At 36.1% G+C, this 18,512-nt stretch overlaps 1 protein-coding gene across 2 annotated transcripts in view; it reads right to left on the bottom strand.

Moving 5' to 3' along the window:
* The window catches only part of KIAA0825 (KIAA0825 ortholog), a 405,229-nt gene that overhangs the window by 19,074 nt on the left and 367,643 nt on the right, over positions 1 to 18,512 (bottom strand). The window contains exon 21 of one of the 2 annotated variants that reach the window (XM_059416666.1): positions 8,289 to 8,592. The exons of the other annotated variant lie outside the window; for it this stretch is intronic. Within the exon in view, the coding sequence (XP_059272649.1) occupies positions 8,520 to 8,592 (73 nt within the window). The 3' untranslated portion in view covers positions 8,289 to 8,519. Of the gene's footprint in view, positions 1 to 8,288; positions 8,593 to 18,512 lie in introns of those variants that run through there. 2 annotated transcript variants of the gene reach the window in all.

Raw genomic sequence — 18,512 nt, forward strand, 5'->3', positions numbered from 1 at the left:
ACTTAACCTGTGTCAAACAACCCTATTCTTGCTCTGAAAATATTTTAAAACGTTCTCTTGGGGCGCCTGGGTGGCTCAGTGGGTTAAAACCTCTGCCTTGGGCTCAGGTCATGATCCCAGGGTCCTGGGATCAAGCCCCAAATCAGCTCTCTACTCAGCGGGGAGCCTACTTCCTTCTCTCTCTGCCTGCCTCTCTGCCTACTTGTGATCTCTGTCTGTCAAATAAATAAATAAAATCTTAAAAAAAAAAAAAAAAGTCCTCTTTTCAGCCAAAGGAAATAATTACATATTTACAACCCCAAAACTTCCAAAACTTGAGTGCATTTGTACTAACTTTTGTAAAGCCGATGGCAGGCAACACAAGGGCAAGGATTGCACTAACCACTTCTGGAGATAACAATCTGAATGAAAACTTTTAGAAATTCACGGTCCATCAGGTAAAGATCCTAGTTTGCAAGCTTTGTTATTTAAATTAATAGCAATATCATATTTAGTAAAAGATTTGAAATAGGGGCCTAGTTCATATTTTGCTTGAAATTGGCTAAGAATTTAGAAAGATTAGAACTGCTCTAGAATCTAGGAGAAAATGAAAGCTCTACATGGTTAATGCCATTACTCTTCATTTAGTCACTGCCTGTATGTTTATATTCATATAGCTTTCAGGGGTGCCTGGCTGGGTTAGTTGGTTGAGAGTCTGACTTTGGCTCAGGTCATGATCCAGGAGTCCTGGGACCGAGCCCTACATCAGGCTCCCTGCTTAGTAGGAGGCCTGTTTCTCTCTCTCCCACTCCCCCTGCCTGTGCTCTTTCTCTCTGTCAAATAAATGAATGAATAATCTTAAAATTTTTTTTTCATTTCATTCATTTAGTAATCAAAGTATTTACCAAATGCCTGCTATGTGCTGGCACTGTGGAGGTGTGGAGCCTATAATAATAATAGCTAATACTTATTTAACAATTTCAATGTGGTAGGCAGTATTCTAAGTACTCTGCATATATTAATTCATTTAGCCTTCACAACAACTTTTATTCTTGCTACAGACCAATAGTTACCCAAGGTCACACAATTGTTTAGTGATGGGAGCCAGTACTCTAACCCAAGCAGTTGGCTCCATAGTTAATGCTCTTACCCACTATACTATAGTACATCTGCGGTAACCTGTGTTTCTGTGTCTGTCTCCCATAACATTAAATGTTAGCTTCTCTTGTGGAGATCCCACTTGAACATCTTATGTCCACTCTGCATATGTCAAAAAATTAATTGATAGGGTGAAAAATAGCCATCTCTTTGTATTCCATATGCCAGGCCAGGATTGGAATAACTGATTTAAGTATAGTGTAGAACCTCTTGAGTTGAGATGTCATCATTTTTGCAGTCGTGGCAGAGTAGAAGACTCTCAAAATAACTCCAGTTACCTCAGCTCCTTAGGGACGATGGAACCACTTCCTCACTTCCTTTCCTAATCCCTGGGGAAGGAACTAGTAAGAAATACTGCTTCCTGTAACTTCATGCTGGCATCAAAAAGATTGAGAGGCATGATAAACAAGATCTTTACCCTCAAAGAACTATTCAAATGGAGATCAAAGTTACTCCAAGAATACTTTTCATCCCGTGGCCATTTAGTAAGCTCTCTGGTGGTACCCTCTTTAATAGCCACAGAAAATATGGAGTATATCATGTGTCCAGACTTGGTCACTCTTTCCAAGATTTTTGGCTTTGTCTCTTCTTACTGTTTCACTTTAGAATATATAACATGATATCACTACTGCAATGTGGGACTCTCATAGATGAATTTTAATAATTTATCACTTGAACTTTTGAGAGATACTCTCTATATGTTAAAAAAAAAAAAAAAAGAATCAAAAGACAAAACAAGGCCAACACTTCAACCAACGTGAGTGAAAGCTTTGGCAAGATGTATAAAAGTAACACTAAGTCCAAGATAAATTGAAACTCTAAGCACATTTTGCTTGCATTCCTTCCTTGTTTCTAATTTAATAAATGTTTCCCAGAATGAAGTTTGAAAAAAATATATATATATATTTAAAATGCTTACTTATTCCCTTTTGGGTTCTATGTCAATTGTGTACATTTCATAAATATAAACATAAGACATATTTGCTAAGGAATTACATTTGTTGATGTGGCAGCCTCGTGGCTTAAAGTATGAAAAATTCATACCTTGTCAATTATGAATTGCATTTTCTCCCATTTGTATAAATATGGAACTTGTTTGAGTACTAGCTAAAAATGTACGTGATACTATTTCAGATGTGAGTATTGCTTAAAAAAAAAAAAAGCCTCACCCTGCCTTAAGAGGTCAAACAACATCTAAAAACCATAATCCTTATAAATAAATTTTAAAAAATCTGCCCTTTGCTCATTTCTTCATCTTTCTTATTATTATATCCAATTACCAACCCTATCAGTCCATTTCCTTTGATTTATCTTTCATTCCAATGAGTGTGATAATAGAAAGGCAGCATGAGTACCCTTTAATACTTATGGATTTTTTCAAATTTAAACATCTTCCTTGCTAAGCAGAATTTATGCACTGACTAACTCCCACAGCTATCACCCTGGATGCCCTCTTCCTATTTCATTACCATTTTGTGGATGAACATATCATTGGTATGGTATTTATCTTGATAGATAGTGAAAAAGGTCTTGCTCTAAAAAGCTATGCCATGTTTCTAGCCCTTGTTTATGAGGCATTTTCCAGCAGAGTTGCCTATACTAAATGGGGGTCCAACTCAGATCATTGCTATTTTCCCTGAGTAAAATGCTATATATGCTGTCAATTTAATTAGAAACTGGCCCTTTGTTCTATCTTCCCAATCATGTTACCCATTATCTCTCACACCCTAAAATCATATCCCCCAGTGAATAGGCTGTTTCTCCAAACATGCTTATCTCATTGCTTCCAGATAACTATCTGTGACTCTTTTTCCCTTTCAACTGCTTATAGTCATTTGAACACCTGTCATCACAGCTTCAGGTGTGATTATATCTAATAATACTTGATGTTTGCAGTGGGTGCCCCACAGTTACCGCCACATACAGAAATTTCTGACTGACATTTCCAGAGCTTTTTGGCATTAGAGTAAGTCAAGTACTGTGTTACCTCTTTCTGTGACGTCCTGGTGAATAACTCAACACAATCAGCTAGTATCTTGAAAGAAGGCCTTATTATTTTGGGGAGCCTTCATAGCCCCACAGTACTGCCCTTTATTCCTCTCTTCTGATGTTATCTCCCTAATTTAAATTCTAATATCAGTGTATCAATTGACTAATATTCAAGTTAAGTTCCTAAAGGAGTCCATTTGTTGACCAAATTAAATAACTTTCTTTAGCCACACAAATTTAAGGTTGAATGATTTCCTTTTATTTTCTTTCTTTCTTTCTTTCTTTTCAGGGAAATAGCTAGGAAGCATTAAAATATGCTAGGACACTAAGATATTTACTAAACAAAATCATTCTAGTTTTTTCTGCTTGCTCAGCTATTCTATTTGCCATAACCCATGAATTTGGTGCAAACGCAGCAAGTCTAATTTAGTTATGGGCAGTTGATATTCAGAAGCCATCTTCCTTGATGTCTGAATTTTTGTGATGAGTTCCTTCCACTATATTACAATTCTGATTTCCCATCAAATTTATTAAGCTTTCTCTTCTGTTAAAATCCATCATTTGTCCAGCAATAGGCAGTAAAACCAATAATGTCTATTGATGTTTAATATGCCTAACTTTTTTGTAAATTAAGTTATTAAAAACAAAGTCTTTGCCAGTCCTTTCATTTATAGATGATAAGGTATACTCAGGAAGATCTGACCTGACAATTCAGAATTATTTTAAAAATGCCTGTCATGGGCCAGTTCTTTAACATTAGCCAGAAGATGAACTCTTCTGGAAGAATACTTTGGGAATATAGTACATTAATGACCCAGTGGGATAAACACTTGACCAACCAAAGACTGCATTTGAAAAATTGCTTTTTCTTAACTTGAGCATGCTTTATACAACATAAACAGAGTCATTACTGCTGAGATATGCTGCATCTCTAATTTCATTTTCACAAAACTTCAACATACCTCCATAGAATCCAGATTAGTTTTCTCAGTAAATAACTATGACATTACCATTATTAGTGTTCATAGGAATTCCCTCTTTAAAAGCACAACAGGGAAATTACTATACAGTATCTCCACCCCCAGCAAACACATAAAAATACAAATACACACACACCCATAGATAATAAAACATTAAAAAATGATAAGAATAATCAAGAAAATGCTATATCTGCATCTGTGATTTAGCTATTTGACCAACTTTAACTAATTTTATGATATTTCATTATTTTTAAAATATATGAAAATATTAGCAATCAAATATTATGAGAAAAGTGTCAACCTAATTATGAAATGAAATTAAGATGTCAAGCAGTAGAATACTGTGAATCATTAATCTTAAATTCTGTATTATATAGAAGCAAAAAAGATTCCAGAGAAAAGGCTCAGACTGCATGCTATGAAATATTTCACTTTAACATGTTCCTAGATTCTTTTCTGGATTTTTTTCCTTTTCTAATAACTCAAATTTTTAATAACTAGAGTTCGATCCTTATTCATTTGCTACAATCCTAGCACAGCCTGTGGGACCTGAAAATTGATTTGATGAAGTACAACCAATCTTTTTATAGAGAGTGGCCATTTCTAAGCTCTCCTAAGCTTTGAAATTCTTGGTGCTGTGTTGTAGAATCCATTAATATCACAGAGGGAAAGTGAAGAAAGATAGTAATGCAGGGATCTAGGTACATATGCTTTAAGCCATGATGCTGTCTATGGTCAAATGGGTGGGTATTATAATTTCCTAGGCAATGGTAAATAACTAGTCCAGTCTCCTTTCAAAAGTGACTAAGCTACTTCGTGAATGTGTCTTAGAAGCTATACAAATTTCATAAAACAGATTACTGAACAAAATATTGATATATAGAAACAAATGGTTTTGCAGTGTCTGCTATGAGTAAAGCAATATATTAGGCACAGGGGATAACAGTGAATATGACAATTATTGCCTCTTCTTTTGTGGAACTTATATCTGTGGCAAAGATATTTTGGACAGGTAATCAAATTAGTTACAGTACTGCAAAAGTTAACATTCAGGTTCTTTATATTTCTATAATTTTATAGTTTTTCCATATGGATCCTGCATATTTTGGTTAGGGTTATTCCTAGAGATTTTATGGTATATAGATATTAGTATTATTCAGAGAATTTTTTCTACTATATCTTCTTTTCTTATTGGCATTTTGACTTTTTAAAATATTTTTCTAATATTTCACAGCCTTACAGATTCTGTTTAGAAAGATTTTACAAGGCATTTTTGGATTTTCTAAGAAATATTCTCTGCAGTTACTAATGACTTTTCCCTTTTCCTCTCCAGCAGTTAGTCCATTATTTCTGATTTGTGTGTTACTGCACTAGCCAGAAATTCTAGAATAATGCTGAATAATGAGATTGGGGATTCCATCCCTCCTTGATTTTATGAGTTCAGTTTTTATAATTACTATTACATGATGTGATCTGTCTTTTTAGATATCCTTTTTTATGAGAAGGAAGTATCCTTCCGTCCCTCATTTTTTTTTCTTATGATTTTGTTTGTTAGGAATGCTTTTTTCCCCCTAAGTTCTTAAATATTATCTGTCTCTCAGTTGGATAAAGTACCATTTCAAGTAATTTTTTTTTTCAAGAGGAGCATTTGGTGCTACAATTGTAAAATTCTTCAGTAATTAAGAATTCTGCTATCATCACATATAAATGGGATCTAGAAGGGCATACAATTCTTAGTTTACAAGTTTTCTCCTTAAAATGCCATAGACAGGTGGAAATGCAGTTGTACCGACACTTGGGGAAGTGTTTTGGCAGTTTATTAAAAAGTTAAACATACATCTACCATATAATCCAGCCATCCCACTCCTAGATGTCTACTTAAGATTAAGGGAAATACACATTTACACCAAACCCTGTAAACAAGTGTTTATGGTAGCTTTATTCACATAGCCCAAAACTGTAAACTAACCAAGTGTCCTTAAACCATTCCATACAATGGAATATGGCTCAGTTCATACAACAGGTTGAGTGAATTTTAAATGCATTTTCCTAAGTGAAAGAATGAATACCTTATATGATCTAAAGAAGACAGTAGTTGTGTGTTGTGTGATTTGGTTTTACATGGTAGTCTTTAAAAATACTCTTAAAAAGGCAAAAGTACAGGGAGGAAAACCTATCAGTGGTTGCCAAGAGTTGTGAGTGGGAGGAGAGATTATCCGTAAAGGGATAACTGTTGTTTTGGAGGATGGTGAAACTGTTCTGTAGGGAACTATAATGATGGGCATATGACTCCATGCAGAACTGTAGACAACTAAGGGTGAATTTTATTGTATAAAAACAACAAAATCAACTAGGATATGGGGGAAAATATGGAATGTAGATGGTGACAAAAGTAACTACATTACAAATGAATCCCATAACTACACTGAGGGGAGAAGGGAGCTGAGTGAAATAACTCTGGAAAGCAAACAGCATTTTGACTGAATACTCTGCTTAAGTATGGAGGTTGAGTTAACAAATTATAGAAAATGGGAGTTGTGTTCCTTCAGAGAAGGAAGTTGTGTTCCTTCAGAGAAGGAAGTTATAAAAAAGAGGCTAGAATGAGCTGCATCGTGTATGAAAATTGGAAGTATCAGTATGAACTTACTCTTTTTAATTGCATGTGAACGATAGAGAAATGACCTCTGATATGTATATATGCAGGGGCTAATATCCATACTTGTATTTCCTAGGTTCATCTACTGAAGGTCTAGAAGGTGTTTGAGTAGCAATAGGCAAAGCCAGCATCTAAATCTTGGTTTCTTTTCTTTTTTTTTTTATAAACATATATTTTTATCCCCAAGGGTACAGGTCTGTGAATCACCAGGTTTACACACTTCACAGCACTCACCAAATCACATACCCTCCCCAATGTCCATAATCCCACCCCCTTCTCCCAAACCCCCTCCCCCCGGCAACCCTCAGTTTGTTTTGTGAGATTAAGAGTCACTTATGGTTTGTCTCCCTCCCAATCCCATCTTGTTTCATTTATTCTTCTACCCACTTAAGCCTCCATGTTGCATCACCACTTCCTCATATCAGGGAGATCATATGATAGTTGTCTTTCTCCGCTTGACTTATTTCGCTAAGCATGATACGCTCTAGTTCCATCCATGTTGTTGCAAATGGCAAGATTTCATTTCTTTTGATGGCTGCATAGTATTCCATTGTGTATATATACCACATCTTCTTGATCCATTCATCTGTTGATGGACATCTAGGTTCTTTCCATAGTTTGGCTATTGTGGACATTGCTGCTATAAACATTCGGGTGCACGTGCCCCTTCGGATCACTACGTTTGTATCTTTAGGGTAAATGCCCAATAGTGCAATTGCTGGGTCATAGGGCAGTTCTATTTTCAACATTTTGAGGAACCTCCATGCTGTTTTCCAGAGTGGCTGCACCAGCTTGCATTCCCACCAACAGTGTAGGAGGGTTCCCCTTTCTCCGCATCCTCGCCAGCATCTGTCATTTCCTGACTTGTTGATTTTAGCCATTCTGACTGGTGTGAGGTGATATCTCATTGTGGTTTTGATTTGTATTTCCCTGATGCCGAGTGATATGGAGCACTTTTTCATGTGTCTGTTCGCCATCTGGATGTCTTCTTTGCAGAAATGTCTGTTCATGTCTTCTGCCCATTTCTTGATTGGATTATTTGTTCTTTGGGTGTTGAGTTTGCTAAGCTCTTTATAGATTCTGGACATTAGTCCTTTATCTGATATGTCGTTTGCAAATATCTTCTCCCATTCTGTCAGTTGTCTTTTGGTTTTGTTAACTGTTTCCTTTGCTGTGCAAAAGCTTTTGATCTTGATGAAATCCCAGTAGTTCATTTTTTCCCTTGCTTCCCTTGCCTTTTGCGTTGTTCCTAGGAAGATGTTGCTGCGGCAGAGGTCGAAGAGGTTGCTTCCCGTGTTCTCCTCAAGGATTTTGATGGATTCCTTTCGTACATTGAGGTCCTTCATCCATTTTGAGTCTATTTTTGTGTGTGGTGTAAGGAAATGGTCCAATTTCATTTTTCTGCATGTGGCTGTCCAATTTTCCCAGCACCATTTATTGAAAAGGCTGTCTTTTTTCCATTGGACATTCTTTCCTGCTTTGTCGAAGATTAGTTGACCATAGATTTGAGGGTCTATTTCTGGGCTCTCTATTCTGTTCCATTGATCTATGTGTCTGTTTTTGTGCCAGTACCATGCTGTCTTGATGATGACAGCTTTGTAATAGAGCTTGAAGTCCGGAATTGTGATGCCACCAACGTTGGCTTTCTTTTTCAATATCCCTTTGGCTATTCGAGGTCTTTTCTGGTTCCATATAAATTTTAGAATTATTTGTTCCATTTCTTTGAAAAAGATGGATGGTACTTTGATAGGAATTGCTCATGAAAGAAATAAATCTTGGTTTCTAAATTCCATTCTCCAACGAAAGAAACAGGACTCCTTGGGATAATACCTGGGTGGGGCAGGGAGAACAATGGGAGTGTATCAAAAGGGCATGTGAGCCATCCTGAAAAAGTTGCCAGCTGCCAAAGCTAGAACAGCTTGAGCAACAAAATAACAATAGCATTGGATTATAATCAAATAATTAATTTTTAATGAATGTATGCCAATATAATTAATTTTAATGAATGTATACTAATAGAAACAACTGAATAAATGGGGAAGAAGTGACAACTCTCCCTTAAATAACAATGACAATTAATAAATATGAGGGATTGGGGGAAACGGAAATTATCATTAAAATGCCACAGTAATAATTGCCACACAATGGATGCTAAAATTAGTGGGTACAAAAATAGCATATTTGCATTAGCTCAAAGTATCTCCCCCAAATATTTTTAAAAAAGGAAAAATAGTAAAAACGGTAGAGAATCCTAACAAACCCTAGCTTAATTAAGTGACGGTAACATTGCCAGTAATAAGACATAATGATACTCTTTAATCCGTGATGTGATACACTGAGAGGGGCACACAGCCTCTACGATCTTCCTTCCCAATAATGCATAGTCTTAAACTAATCACAAGAAAGCATCAGAGAAACCCAAATTGCAGCAGAGTCTACAAAATAACTGACTGTGAATCTTCAGAAGTATTAAAAAGAAACCTTCAGAAGTATTCAGAGTCAAAGATTCAGGAACTGCCACAAATTGGGGGAGATGGAGACATGAAAACTAAATGCAGCATGGGATCCAGAAACAATAGAAAAACATTAGTAGAAAAAGTTTTGAAATCTGCAAAAGGGTATCTACTTTAGTGTAATAGTAGTGTCCCAAGGTTAATGTCTTAGTATTGATAAATGTTCTTTAGTTATATAAGATGTTGAACATAAGGGGACTCTGAGAGAAGAAAAAAAATGCTGTATATATGCCATCATTTCGTGGCTCCACTGCTTCAAACAAGTTTGAGGCTAACCTAATCTTTGTCCCTTTTTAAAACCTGCTTTACTTTTTTCCTGCATGGATGCTTTAAATCTGTCTCTTGAAACTGAGTCCCATGTTATCATTAATTTGATTTTCTTTAGTGCCAATTTAAATAATTCTTCCTGCCCTCAGATGTTATTACCCACTTCCATTTTCACTCTGGCCTCTTGTTATATATCATTGTTTCTCTTTTTTGCCTTACAGATTGTAACCTAGGGCTTTCACAGTTTGTTCACAGAGGCTATGCCTCGCATCTACTGAGGATCTATCAGCAGAGTGAGTGTTCTAACATTTTTGTCTGATCTCCACATTAAGGTTATAAAACCTTTCTGTCTCTGTGTGTGTGTGTGTGTGTGTGTGTGTGTGTGTGTGTGTGTGTGTTTTTCCAGAGTGGTTTTTACTGTTCCCTAAGCTAGAGCCTCTTTTCAGAAGCATCATTTGGGTTCTTTGGATCATTCATCTTCAAAGTAGACCATTTTAATCATCTTGTGATTCGTGGAAAACCACTGACAACAGGTATACTGATTAAATTTGAAGTTGGAGTTTCATTGGGTAGTTGGAAGAGATTTTATTAGGCAATGTCAGCTAGAGCCCATTTTAAATCATGAGCTACCTATTGAAAATGTCTGTGTTTTCAAATTACTGATTTTAGCAGTGTCTCTCAAGATACTTCTTTTGAGGAAGAATATGTGCATTGTAAGCATTATGTCTGGACTCTCTATACTCCAGAATCAGAAAAAAGAACGTGAAGCAATAATTTATATTTCACAGGATAATTAAAGTAAGAAATTTGGTATTTCTCCATGAAGAGAATTATGAAGTTAGATAGTGGCCTGGAAACTGGTGAAGCTGATTGCAAAATGAATACTTAAAAGCCCCTCTGATTTAATATGCTCTTGTTTCCATTCCCTTTATTCTTTACAAAGACAAAGAGTCCTCTGTAAATATTGCTTTAAGGATTATCAGGCTTCAATTTTCAAATTCATCTGAAGGCCATAATTTAAACCATAATATTGGCTTTGCAAATGCAAACAGTGATTGAACCCCTTTCCTTTAGCTAATAGGAATGCCAATGAAATTAGAGTCAATTAAATAATTGCTTTATTAACCTAATGCATTTCTGCTGTAAGACATGCCATGGCACTTCCAGCCAGGAAGAAAGCTAGGAGAGAACAAACCTGCAGCAACGCAAAGAGAACGGAAGCCAGCACATTTTAAAAACTTGATGTGGTGGGAGAAGTTGAAATCTTGGTCTGTCCATTTCATGCTTTGTACTTTAACCCCGGCTAAAGATGGAAAGGTCCTCAGGGGGCGGTTAAAGGTTTTCATTTGGTTTTGATGCTACTTAATGTGGGGCCATTATGTCTCCAGGTTAGGTTTAACTGGACTTTCCTCATCTTTCTCTTTCTGGACACCAGCTACAGGGACCTGCCTTCACCTCTGTGGGCTGAAGTCTAGTTGTGTCTCTTTTATGGCTCTTCATTAGTGACTCACCATTGCTGACAGAAGGAGGTTTTAACTCCTTATCAGAACATACAAATCCCTTGATGATTTGAATCCTAGTCACATACTCAGCCTTGCTGAGCCCCATGCTTCTTCCGTCCTACCCCTTAGGAGGACCTCCTGCTCTTACTACAGACTCTGCTGGCTCACATCTACCCTTCTTTGTACATTGCAAAGAATAGATGATTTTCCCTGTGAATTACTGCTCTTTCAGGATATAAGTTGAAAGATCCCCTCTTCAGTTAAGTTTTCTCTGTCCACCTGTCTCCAGTCTCCTCCTGTGCTTCCCGCAGGCAAGTTATCCCATTCTTTTTCTTTGGTTACACACAAGTATGTGATTACTTACTTCCAGTGTTACATACCTTGAAGGATTATATGCAATTATTTTGTACATCTTTCTCTCCTATTATGTTGTCCCCTGCCTTTTCAAGGGTAGGACCAAACTGACTATCTCAATAATTTCAGAACTTAGTGAAGTACTTGGTTATACTGCTCAGCAAGTGTTTGGAGAATGAATGAATAGGCAGGTAGCACATTGCTATCTCTAGAAAGATACAGAACAGGTTCTTAGTAGTTACTGCCTTTCTTATAGCTGACACCCCTCTTGCTCTGCCCCAGCTGTTCCTATGTTCCCGAGCATAGAAAAACAAGAAGGATTTTTTTTTTTCATTTTGTTTTTTTCTGACCCAGATTCAGAGTACATCAAAAGTACAGTCAGTTTGTTCCTTTGGAAAGCTTTTATGAATGTTAAGGGTGGAAAGAAGGGAAGAAGCAGAGCACAAGGAAGGATTACCGTGCTTCAGGTGCTAATATATCTAACATTAATATTATCTCATTTAATCCTAAAACAACAATTCAGAATAAATATTATCATCCCCATTTTTACAGTTAAGGAAACTGGGATTCTATATATACTTTGTATCAAGCCACACATCTGACCAGTGATCAAGCTAGAATTTAAATTTCAGTTCCCTAATTCAGAACTCAGTTCTTTTCTTAAAACGTGGGAATTAAAGAACTTTTAATTCTACAAAACTGTGATGACCCATTCTTTGAGAATTCTCAACTTGATGCAGTTTGTTTTCCAACCTTAAACACAAGGACTCAGAAATGTTTGCCTATCATTTCTATTATACTTAGCTTCATTTGGTAGTTATTTTTAGACATTTACTGTGAGCCAAGCGACAAGCTGTACACTTGGAATGTAAGCATGCCTAAGAGACACACCATCCCTCTACTCAAGGAGTTCTTTTGCCATTTTCTTAGAAGCATTCTCATTCTGGAAAGCCAATCTACTTGCCATCCCATTTATGGTTTATTTATTTATTTTTTTACTAACTTTAAACAAATTAACCACTCACACAAACATATACCCTATACTCTTTGTATTAATGTCTGCTTTCTTTTCTTATTCTAAAAGGAAACACACTGCATCTTTTCCATGGCCAACAAAATCTCCTATTCTATATATATGCAAATATTTAAGAAGCTTATGTAGAGATTTTTATACTATTATATAAATTATATTAAAGAGGAGTGAAATTAATTTTATAAAATGCTCATATATATATATATATATATATATGAACACACACCCATTACAGGTATGTATATGCATGTGCATATAGTCTTTAGAAAGTATTAAACTTTAAATGCACTGTTCAAAGAAACCTTACTCTTTGGTATCTTTTTAAATCATTTCATCTTAAGTTTGTACCTTCTGTACTTTGCCCATGAAGAATCCACAACTCAGAATGAGGTGACCACCCCAAAGGAAAAGCTGGCAGCTAGGGTGTATCTGTTTTCTATGTAACACAGCACCCCAAACTTGGTGCATTAAAACAACAAAATTACTTCTCTAGGAGTTTTGTTTGTCCTGCCTAGTCTCACTCACTGGAAGATCAGTTGGATGGGCTGAGTCTCTGTCTGGCTTTTATACCAGTCTTCTTCATAATATGGTGGTTTCAAGATTCCAAGAGCATAGCCCTAACACAAGTATTTATCAAGATTCTTCTCTTTACTGAAGTCTACTGACCAAATCAAGTCATTTGGCTAAGCTCAGAGAAAATGTAGGATCCTGGGAGTTGTGATTCATTGAGAGGCCATTATTCTAAAATATACCACATCAAGTATCTTTATAGCATGCTTAAAATTGTATCACATATACTTCTAAGGCTGAGGATATGCTTAATTAGCTACAAAGAGCCTTGAGGATTCTGACAACTTATTGATGAATATATATCAAAAGAATATAAAGTTTGGTTTAGAGATGTATGCATACATTTAAGTGCTTCTCTGAATTTGTAAAGAAACCACATATTAAATATTTTTCCTCTTTTGATTTCATGTGCCTTTAGATGCCCACCACATACTCTACCTGTAGCTACGAGAGCAAATGCCAGAGCCCTTCCTTTATTTCAGTTTTTCTCACATTACGAGTGCCTGGAAGGACTGCTCCTATATCCCGGTCTTATTTCAGCAGTTAATACTCAACAGTTCTGCATTCAGCACTATAAGCTTGCCGATTCAGAGTACCTGGACTGCATTTTCTGGACAAGCACAGATCAGAATCCATGTAAATTCCTAGGACAGATTATTATGATGCCTAACAAGTAGAGACTTGGAATCATCTGTTCAAGGTATTGGCATAGGAAAGGGCATAGGACTTAAAATTAGAAAACAAGAGCTTCAGTCTTACCACTGACCATCAAGTCACTGAGTCTCTCTGCATCTTAGTTTTCTCATCTAGGAAATGGAAATAATAATAATAATAATAATAGCTACTTTATAACATTATTTGGAGGATTAAACAATACAATTACATGAAGGGCCATACAGCACTAAACAAATGTATTCTAGGCCCACACTGCCTTACCTGAAACCCGTGAGGTCATTTTCAGAATTTAGATTTATTTAAATTTTAGGAAGGGAATACAGTGTATACCCTGTTTATTAAGTAACATTTCTACCAAAGTCTAGGGTAGTACCTTATACCAAACACATTAATATATCTGCAGTAAACCACTCGTTTCAAGTGGAGTGAATTAGGACTATAGATTTATAAAGACTTAGAGCTTAAGAGCTTTTTGTATCTTAGAAATGCAGATAAGGGATTGAGGGTCTCTCTTTGTTTAATACATTTAGGCCATTATTATTATTATTTTTAATTTTATTTATTTATTTGACAGACAGAGATCACAAATAGGCAGAGAGGCAGGCAGAGAGAGAGAGAGAGGAGGAAGCAGTCTCCCCGCTAAGCAGAGAGCCCGATGTGGGGCTCGATCCCAGGACCCTGAGATCATGATCTGAGCCAAAGGCAGAGGCTTTAACCCACTGAGCCACCCAGGTGCCCCCATTATTATTTTTTTTTAACTATACAAAACCTTTAATAGTTAAAATTGCTTTCATATAATATAGATAGAGTATAAATGATTCACACTTTTGTTTTTATGGTTTTCTTTCCTTGCTGGTATAGGATCTTCATAAAGTAATGAATAATATTTGTATTTGGAAGAAAAGAAGAGGTGAGAGGAGATTTTAAGGACAATGAAGTTATGAATGTGTGATAAGCAATTAAACTAATTAAACACCTATAGGTTGGCTTACATATGGAATATATTGTTAGAGAGTACGTGAAAAATATACTATAAAGTTAGGAAAGCTGTGCACTGTGTGCCCTGCATTCACTTAACGTTATTGGAGAAACAAATTCAATGTAAGATCTGGTCTCTGCCCTCAGAGACCTCACAGTGCAGTACAGAGATAGAGCCAATGTGCAAACATTAAGGAATCATTGAGAGCAAAGCATTCTCCAATTCATTAGAAATTTGAAGGTATGGATATGAAAAAAGGGTTAGTATGGATAGAAGCTGCCAGAGAAGGTTTTACAAATTAAGGGTACTTAAAGTATGCCTTCAGTTTGGATAGAAAAAAGATGACTGAGCAACAATGTCATTTCAAGTAAAACTATGAGAATGGTAACATGTTCCAGAGGCAGAGAAGGGCCAGTGTATATAGAACAACAAATGAATCTGAAGTCATGCAGTAGAGCCATTTGTAGAGGGATTTAAAAACCTAGAGGGAATAGTTGGACTTGATGGATCATGTAATAGGAAATCACTGCAAGTTCTTGAGCTGAGAAATGAAATCCTGAATTAGTATAAGCTTAGTTTGACAGTGAAATACAAAGGTGAATCAGAATTAGGAGAGACTGGAGACAGGAGGCTGTTGAAATAATCCATGCAGACATGTAATAACGGTAAGTCTTAGGAAGGAAGTGGTTGTTAAAAAGGAAGAAGAAAAAGGTAAATTTAAAAATCTGGTTAGAAGACATGAAGACAAACAAAAAAGAACACTGGCATTTTTACCCAGTTCAGATTCACATTGACAAACCAGTTGATGGAATTGGAGACAGACAGTGGAAAGAAAGAGGTGGGTGGTGGCGGGAGGATGAAAAACAGAAAACTCGGGCACCTAGGTGGCTCAGTGGGTTAAAGCCTCTGCCTTCAGCTCAGATCATGATCCCAGGGTCCTGGGATCAAGCCCCACATAGGGCTCTCTGTTCAGTGGAGAGCCTGCTTCCTCCTCTCTCTCTCTTCCTGCCTCTCTGCCTATCTGTGATCTCTGTCTGTCAAAATAAATAAAATCTTAAAAAACAAAAAACAAACAAACAAAAAACAGAAAACTGAGGACAGAAAGTCATTTTTAAAAAAATATGTTATTTATTTGTCAGAGAGAGAGAGAGAGAGAGAGAGCGCACAGGCAAGCAGAGGCAGAGGGAGAAGCAGGCTCCCTGTCGAGAAAGGAGCCCTATGTGGGACTGGATCCCAGGACACTGGGATCACGACCTGAGCTGAAGGCAGCCACTTAACTGACTGAGCCACCCAGGCATCCCAGGAAGTCATTTTTTTAAAAAGCAAATTACAGGACCTAAACTCCCTCATACTCTACACTAAACTCCCTACATACTCTACATTAATCAGTGGTGATTAATGTCCAAAAATGATGGTGACTCCCAAGTCATCACAACATTCTCAATCATCAAAGAAAACAAATCTAACAATGTACACCAGGAAAATATGACAGAACACCATGGTAACACATTTTATAGAGACTTTTCACCAAGTATTTGAAACAAAAACCTGAAGAATCACCCAGAATTAATTTAGGGTTATTCAGAAAATTCAGTTAACTAAACATGCCCTTCCAAAGCGTGCAGGAGAGCCCGAGAACACTGGAATGGGAAGAGACTGAGGCATTGATTTCAGTTCGCAAATATACAGACCTTTCTAATCAATGGTTAACATCTGTTAAAATGTTCTTCCTTAAGCCATTCTGGTATCTCTTTAACTCCTACCCACTAGTAAAAATTATCTTCTAAAACAGCTCAAAAGACCATCTCCCATGGTAGATAAATTACTAACTAGAGTCAGAGGTGGAAGATGTTACTGAGAATAAAGAGGCAAGAGAAAAACTTTTTAGAATGGGGGAACTCTGCTGTACCTTGATTGTGGAGATACAATCACACAACCAATTTTATCCAATTTACTTGTATGAAATTACCTAATTCAATTAAACTGTCCAGTTAAAAACTTTAGAACCAAGATCATCTCCCATGGTTGGTAAGAGACCTTCAAATATTTGAAAAGTAATATCGTATGTTTTCTTAATTAATTCTACTTATATATTTGGATATTTAAGATGGAAATACCTGATTTGGAATGTGCTAGTAAATCTGCTCAGCACAGAATAGCTAGGAGGATTTTGTTTTCTTTTTTAAAAAAATAATTATTCAACAAGTTGAATATAATAAATAGGAACCAAAATAAAAAATAAGTAGATAATTTGATAGTTACTTAGATAACGTCTCAGGTTACAGTCACTCATTTAAGAATATCATCTTAGATGGGACGCCTGGGTGGCTCAGTTGGTTGGACGACTGCTTTCGTCTCAGGTCATGATCCTGGAGTCCCGGGATCAAGTCCCACATCGGGTTCCTAGCTCCACGGGGAGTCTGCTTCTCCCTCTGACCTTCTCCTCTCTCATGCTCTCTCTCACTGCCTCTCTCTCAAATAAATAAATAAATAAATAAATCTTTAAAAAAAAAAAAAAAGAATATCATCTTAGATATATTAACTCTCCTTAGTTCCACAGACCTAGAAATGCCCAGTTTTCAATGCAGTGATTTAATATTAGCTCAGAAAATAGTATTGAAGCTCAAAGAGTTGAAGAGACCCTTTATGAAAGAGTAAATGGAAGCCAAAAGAAGCAATAGATTGGGCATTTGCAAATAACTATATTGGAAAGGCACCATTTGCTTAATATATTGACTTGTATTCAGTGGATGCTTCTGTCTCTGTAACATTTGACTGTCTATTAGTAATAGTAGTAGTTCTGTATCAAGTTGATTAAATGGACCACTAATGTAGGTAACATTGGGAAAAAGGCATTTTCAAGAGGTACATAGAAAGGCAGACAAATAAGAACATACTTCTTTGTTTCCCTGATAATTACAACAGCGGAATCACATTGCCCTTTCCAGTGCAGCATGATTTGTAAGCTCACTTAATTGCATGTTTCCCACCAGTCGCTATCCTTTATCAGCGTTCTTAGCTGGAATTATTACAGTCCAAAAAACAAAGAAGAAAACAAAAATCACAGAATAACTTCTATATGATTATATCCTTTGGTAGCAAAACCCAGGATGCTCTGAATACATTCTTAAAAGAGCAATGTTTTCTTTATAAAGGAGGCTGAATCACTTCTAAAGCTTTTAGACAGCTTTGGCCCTCCTTTGGCCTCTTCCATAAAAAGAAAATATCTAAATAGTTAAATGACTAATAGGCTTATATTTGTAGACCTTTTGACTAGGCATTATTTTTAATCCTGTAGTTGAGGAAAAACTTTAAGTACAAATCTTTAAAAATGAAAACATATAGTACAGATAAAAGACCTCATCTAAATTATACCACTGAATTCTGGGGAACTCTGTGTTAAAAAAAATTTTTTTTAAGGAATTTTTTACTGAAGTACTATTTATAATGCCATAAAATTCATGAATTTGAAGTGAATAGTTTAAAGAATTTTGGTAATTTCATACAATTAAAATGACTGGACCTCCATAATTGATATACAGAAAAGTTTCCTCATGCTAAAGTTTTTTCATGCTTCTTTGTTATTCAGTAACATTTTCCAATTTTGGCTATAGGCAGTCACTTGATCTACTTTATGTCATCATATTTTTGCTTTTTCTAGAATTTCCTATTGTTGGAATCATATAGTACCTAGTCTATGGTTTTTAAATTCTACCATTTACCACATTTTTGAGATCTGTTCATGTTTTTGGGTTATTAAATATTTTGGTCCTTTTATGAAGGTCCTCTTATAGTATTTTCATAATAGTGGATATACCACAGTTTGATTACCCATTCAACTGGTGATACATTTTAAG

Source organism: Mustela nigripes, chromosome 12 (genome assembly GCF_022355385.1).
Source record: "Mustela nigripes isolate SB6536 chromosome 12, MUSNIG.SB6536, whole genome shotgun sequence".
NCBI lineage: Eukaryota > Metazoa > Chordata > Mammalia > Carnivora > Mustelidae > Mustela > Mustela nigripes.